Here is a 5,884-nt window from a genome sequence, read left to right as displayed (position 1 = left end):
CTATCTACCTATCTATCTACCTATCTACCTATCTATCTACCTATCTATCTACCTATCTACCTATCTATCTATCTATCTACCTATCTATCTACCTATCTATCTACCTATCTATCTACCTATCTACCTATCTATCTACCTATCTATCTACCTATCTATCTATCTACCTATCTACATACATACATACATACATACATACATACATACATACATACATACCGGTATATATACTTTGACAAAATAAATGCCACAGAATAACCCACTTTTGTTTATTTTTTGTTTACTCTGAAAAATGTTTTAAATTGCTGTTTGTCTTTGAAGGCTTTGTGAGCGACTGTGTCTGTTTTCTGGAAACCTTGTTCTGTTCTCACAATTCTTTTGTAATTTGGTCTCATTTTCGTGCTCTGCGTTTTATTTTTTTATATACTTGTGACCATTTCTGCTGTGTTTACCTTGAAAACTGATCACTTCTTTTTTAACTAAACATTTTCTATTTATTAATTAAACCAATATTTTCAGAATGTAGCAACTGGGTTATTGTGTATTTGTAAATGAGTGAGTTCCTGGTTTCAGTTGAATCGAAGATATTCAATTTCTGCAAAAATGAACCTTCCGTCAGGTTTTATTCATAATTCTTTTTAATTCACCGTTTGCTTTGTTTTAGGCACACAAACACCAAAAATCGGGGGAAAAAGTACATTTTGAAAAACTAAAAAACGTATTTAAAATATGTACGTATAAACATATTGTTTGTTAGAGTAAAAACATTTCTCATAAAGTTATTTTTTCTTTCAGAACTTTTGCGCATTACCAACCTGCGAATTAACTTCACAAAGCTCAACACCCTGGGAGACGACCTGCTGGACCGTCGCTCAGACGTCCTGCAAAAATATTACTACGCCATTTATGAGCTGGTTGTCCGAGGGAGCTGCTTTTGTTATGGACACGCTTCTGAGTGCGCCCCGGTGCCGGGGGTGAACACCCGGGAGATCGGCATGGTGAGTTAGTGAACTGGAACACCACAATACTGTTTGTTGATCGGCTCAAGTATGGGTTTACTGGCCGGAAACGACCAGGTAAATAATCAGTGACGGGTTTATTAAGAACAATAAAAACAAACTACAAATATATGTGGTTGAAAATCTGGAATTTCTCAGAATGATCTAAAGTCAAAAATTGAAATGCAAGAAAGCACATTAATCCATTGGCTCACTGTCAAGTCCAAAATTGAATTCAAAATCTTACTTCTAACCTACAAAGCTCTCAACACCCTAGCTCCATCTTATAGTACAGATCTTATTGTTCCCCATTTCCCCAACAGAGCACTTCGCTCTCAGACGGCAGATTTACTTGTGGTTCCTAGAGTTTCTAAAAGCAGAATGGGAGGAAGATCTTCCAGTTCTCAGGCTCCTCTCTTGTGGAACCAGCTTCCAGTTTCTGTCCATGAGGCTGACACAATGTCCAGTTTGAAGACTGGGCTCAAGACTTACCTTTTGTTTTATAAATCCTATAGTTAGAGTTGGCTTGTTAGGCTTAGACTACTGGAGGACAAATTGACCTCATTTCTTTAAAATAATTAAAATTTAATAATTTTCATTTTGATAACATTTCTATCCTAACATGTGATTCTTGACCTGCCATTGTGTATCTGTTCCTCCTTCCTGTTCCTCTCAAACCCAGCCGGTCGAAGCAGATTGAGCTTGTCCTGATCCTGGTTAAAATCCTGATAAAGGTTTCTTCCTCACGAGGGAGTTTTTCCTTTCCACTGTCGCCTTCATGCTCGCTCAAGACGAGAGTTCTGTGATGGAGTTAAACTCAAAGCTCCTCAGATAAATAATGTTAAATCATTATTTTACATATGGATGTTTCTGATCAGTGCCCTGAAATGACTTCTGTTGTGACTTGGTGCTAAATAAATAAACTGAATTGATTGTGAATTTTTCCATGTCGATCAAACTCGTTATACTGCAATTCCAGAAAAAAAAATATTTACCTCAGAAAAAAACATTTTTAAAAGACAAATCATTCTGCTCAAACTAAATGAGGCAATCAGCAAAGGTTAAATAATAATTGTTTAAAAAAAATGACCAGAAACTACTGTGTTTTTTCAGTTATTTAGTTAGTTTATCTTTTTATTTTCTCTGTGTGATTTATGTTTTATTCTTCTGCCCCTTGTGTTTTGGCTCAGATCCCTGTTTTCTTGCCAGTTCTCATTCTTACTCTGTTGTTCAGTCAGTTACCACTTACACCTGTTTCTAATTAGTAATCGCTCAGGTGCTGCCGCTTTCCACTCGCCCCCGTCCTATTTAAACCATCTTTAATCACCACTTCTACAGCAGTTCATTGTCTTGGTCCTCCCGCTTGTGCTCCCTGTGTTTGTGAGTCGTTTCTGCCATGTCAGCCCTTTACTTAATAAAACAAGTTTTATTTTATCCGAGCTCATCGTCTCCTGCATCTGGGTTCAGTCCCTTCATCACTTTTAATTTTACATTTATACCTGATTTAAATTTTAATGAGATTAAGAAAATTATGAGGCTGATGAAGTCTTTTGGATGAAAGACGAATCGTTTCTCCCTAAAGGAAACTGGTCCAGATCACATGATTGAACCATTTTTGTATTTTTCTACCTGTATGATTGAGCTGGCAAACTTTTTATTTATTTACTTTTTGGTTGGAGATCTTTTTTAAGGACGGTAAAGAAAAGCTGGACAGCTTCAAACGTTGAACCATTTGTGCAGAAACAGTGACGTCATCATCCAAATATGAAACTTCCCATTCAAAAACCAAGTGCATAGATCAATTTTTATTGTTCCATAGACATGCATAACTCTTGTTTTTATCAAATAAAATAAATGTATATGCCTATTGTAAATGTTGGTAACTCAAAGACAAAACCACAAAATTAAAAGACGGTTTACCTTTAACTCATCATCGTTTAGTAAGTTTATTAAAATCTTGATTCAGAGGAAAATACATGTTTTCAAAAAATGAAGCTCAAAGAATTGTGGGATAGAAAAATATACATCTTTCATGAAGAACGGTTCTTGAATCATTTTTTATTTACGGCTCTTCTCGTCATCTGAAGTTGGACTCGGCAGGAAACAGACCTCAGCCTGTTGGCGCCACAAAACGTTTCAGTGACAACTAACCTGGTTTGTTTATTCGGCGACGTTTCGTTCTCTTTGCACAGCTCGCACTGATTCTTTTCTTCTGATTCTGCTGTTTCAATTGGCCAGATTCACGGCCGCTGCGTTTGCAAACACAACACTGAAGGACTGAACTGCGAGCGCTGCAAAGACTTCCACAACGACTCTCCCTGGAGACCAGCGGAGCCCGGAGAGCCACACACCTGCACAAGTACAGCTCACATGCACTGTTACATGCGCACAAAAGCTCTTGCAGTTTTCTCACCTTCTCAAGTGTCGGCTTTAGAATGATTTTATTTTCTGCAATTCTTTGTTCACATTTCCTGCTGCGTTTCTCCAGAGTGCAACTGCAACGACCACTCGAGCCACTGCCACTTTGACTTGGCCGTGTATTTGGCAACGGGCAACGCTAGCGGAGGAGTTTGCAACAACTGCCAGCACAATACGATGGGACGCAACTGTGAGATGTGCAGACCGTTCTACTACCAAGACCCCAACAGGGACGTTAAGGACCCACATGTTTGTGTTGGTGAGACCTTTTCCTTCAACGTCACAGGAATATCCGTTTGGCTACTTCAGCTCTTGTGTTTTCTGATCTCGGTTTTTCTTTCAGAATTACGACACAGTTATGACGGTGAGAGCCCTGTCATAATTTAAAACCAGTTATAAATATTTAAGCTTTACTTTAAATATACAAAAAACAGAAATTACTGTCTCAGTAGCGTTCCAAAGTAGTGAAAGAAACATTTGTTGCCTCGACTGCTGCAGAGCTCTTTTAACATTTTCTTTTATTCACACGGACGGACGCCCCGTTGGAATGCGACTCGTTCGATCGCTCATGAATTGCACCTTTTCTCATTGAACTCCATAAATATGAATAATTGCCTAAAACAAATACACTTCGAAATTGCTTGCGTGCATTGTGATGCTTTGGTCTGCAAGAAGCTTCATTTAAAAAAAGGCTGCCTGTTCACTTTCGTAATGATTTCAAGATTATTTTACTTTTAAAGCTTTAAATGGCTTCGTACCCAGTTATTTAATGGGTCTTTTGCACTTTTATAATCCAAACGGAGCACTGAGATCCTCCAGTCGGATGCTTTTAGTGCAGCCGAGGGCTAAATTAAAGCGTAGCCCCCAGACTCTGGAACAATCTGCTCATTGATATTCGTTCAGTTCTTTAAATATCACATAAAAATCTCACTTTTTACACCGACTTTCAATTTTCATTTGAGTTCCATCAGAACCGATTACGTGTGGTATTTTATCGTTTAATTTGTTCTTAGCCTTTTTAATTACACTTGTGGTTTTTAATGTTTGAGCCTTCGTTTGTTATTTTTGCTAGAGTTCCTGTTTGTGAAGCACGTTGGTCGACATTGTTGTTTTAAATGTGCTATATAAATAAAGTTGACCTTTTTTTTTGCTGGTTCTGCCACCCCTCTGCAAATGTCTCTACTTGAGACTTTTTTAATCTTCTAAAAGTCCCTCCATTGCTTTTTTTTTTTTTTAATTCAACCGTCATCTATACAGGTTAGTGTCATTGAGCCTCGGGGACTCGTTTACCAGAGAGACCTGAGCTTTATCTCTGTTTTAAATGATCATTATGTTTTAAATTGTTAAACAAACAAACAAAAAACTTAAATTTGTATGAATCATTTGTGAATGTCTATTGTTGCCGTTGTTATCCACTGTTGTCATTGAGTTCTCGTGACTCAATGGGATTAACTTGTATAAATAAAGGTTGAATGAAACGTCCTTCTCTCACTTAACTTTTTTAATTTGATCCTGTTTTGTTCTTTAGCGTTATTTCCCACTGCCAAAGACGAAACGATATTGTTTTTATTTTGCATATTCGTTTGTGAGCAAAACGTCTCATAAACTACTGAACTGGCTTTAGTGGGACTTTCAGAAATCAGCTGTGGACATTCGTCTCTAACAGAATACATTTTGGAGTCAACATAATCCAAGATGGCTGCTACAACCAAGTGATTTTAGACAACGCAAACAAATTTTACAATATTAAGCTGAAATTTGTTGTGGTGGAAGCTAAGACTCATCCCTAACACACACTTTGAACACGAAATTTTATGCACAACATTAGCAGTAACTGTTGGCATCAATGTTGTCTGTCTGTTAGCGACATCTCTCTTTAGCCAGCAGACAGATTTGATGGAGCTCTCTCAAAAAATAAATAATTGGATGTACATCTATAACTGAATATCTTTTGGAGTCATCCCAGTCCAAGCTAATCATCAGTATCCAACATAAAAATAGTTAGACCTTTGTAAATGTTACCAGTTGTTCTAAAACCTGAGTGGCAGCAGCAGAGAATAATCTCCGAGGTATATTCTGAGCTCTCACATTATATTTAGAATAACAACAACAAAACAAGCAATAATGGCATGATCTGACCAAACTTCTTAGTCCATCCTTATCATCCTGGTGCTCATGTCCAGTCTTCACTGTGTGAGAGGCGGGGGACACCCTGGACAAGTCTCCAGTCCTTCACAGGGACACACAGAGACAAACAACCATTCTCTCTCTCTCACTCACACCTAGGGACAATTTAGAGTTACCAATCAGCCTAACATGCACGTTTTTGGTCTGTGGGAGGAAACTGGAGTAGCCGGAGAAAATCCACACATGCACGGAGAGAACATGCGAAAGGCACCCAGCTGGGATTTGAACCATGGTAACCTGCTCACTGAGAGGCGGCAGCTCTACCAACTGCACCACCGTGCTGC

At 38.2% G+C, this 5,884-nt stretch overlaps 1 protein-coding gene across 1 annotated transcript in view; it reads left to right on the top strand.

Moving 5' to 3' along the window:
* The window catches only part of lamb2l (laminin, beta 2-like), a 70,243-nt gene that overhangs the window by 37,157 nt on the left and 27,202 nt on the right, over window positions 1–5,884 (top strand). Inside the window, exons 8-10 of the mRNA XM_037685030.1 lie at window positions 793–995; window positions 3,234–3,354; window positions 3,484–3,672. Of these exons, the coding sequence (XP_037540958.1) occupies window positions 793–995; window positions 3,234–3,354; window positions 3,484–3,672 (513 nt within the window). The remainder of the gene's footprint in view (window positions 1–792; window positions 996–3,233; window positions 3,355–3,483; window positions 3,673–5,884) is intronic.

This window comes from Nematolebias whitei, chromosome 11 (genome assembly GCF_014905685.2).
Source record: "Nematolebias whitei isolate Nwh7 chromosome 11, NemWhi1, whole genome shotgun sequence".
NCBI lineage: Eukaryota > Metazoa > Chordata > Actinopteri > Cyprinodontiformes > Rivulidae > Nematolebias > Nematolebias whitei.
The sequence above is the reverse complement of the archived record's forward strand: the minus strand, read 5'-3'. Positions and strand labels throughout refer to the sequence as shown.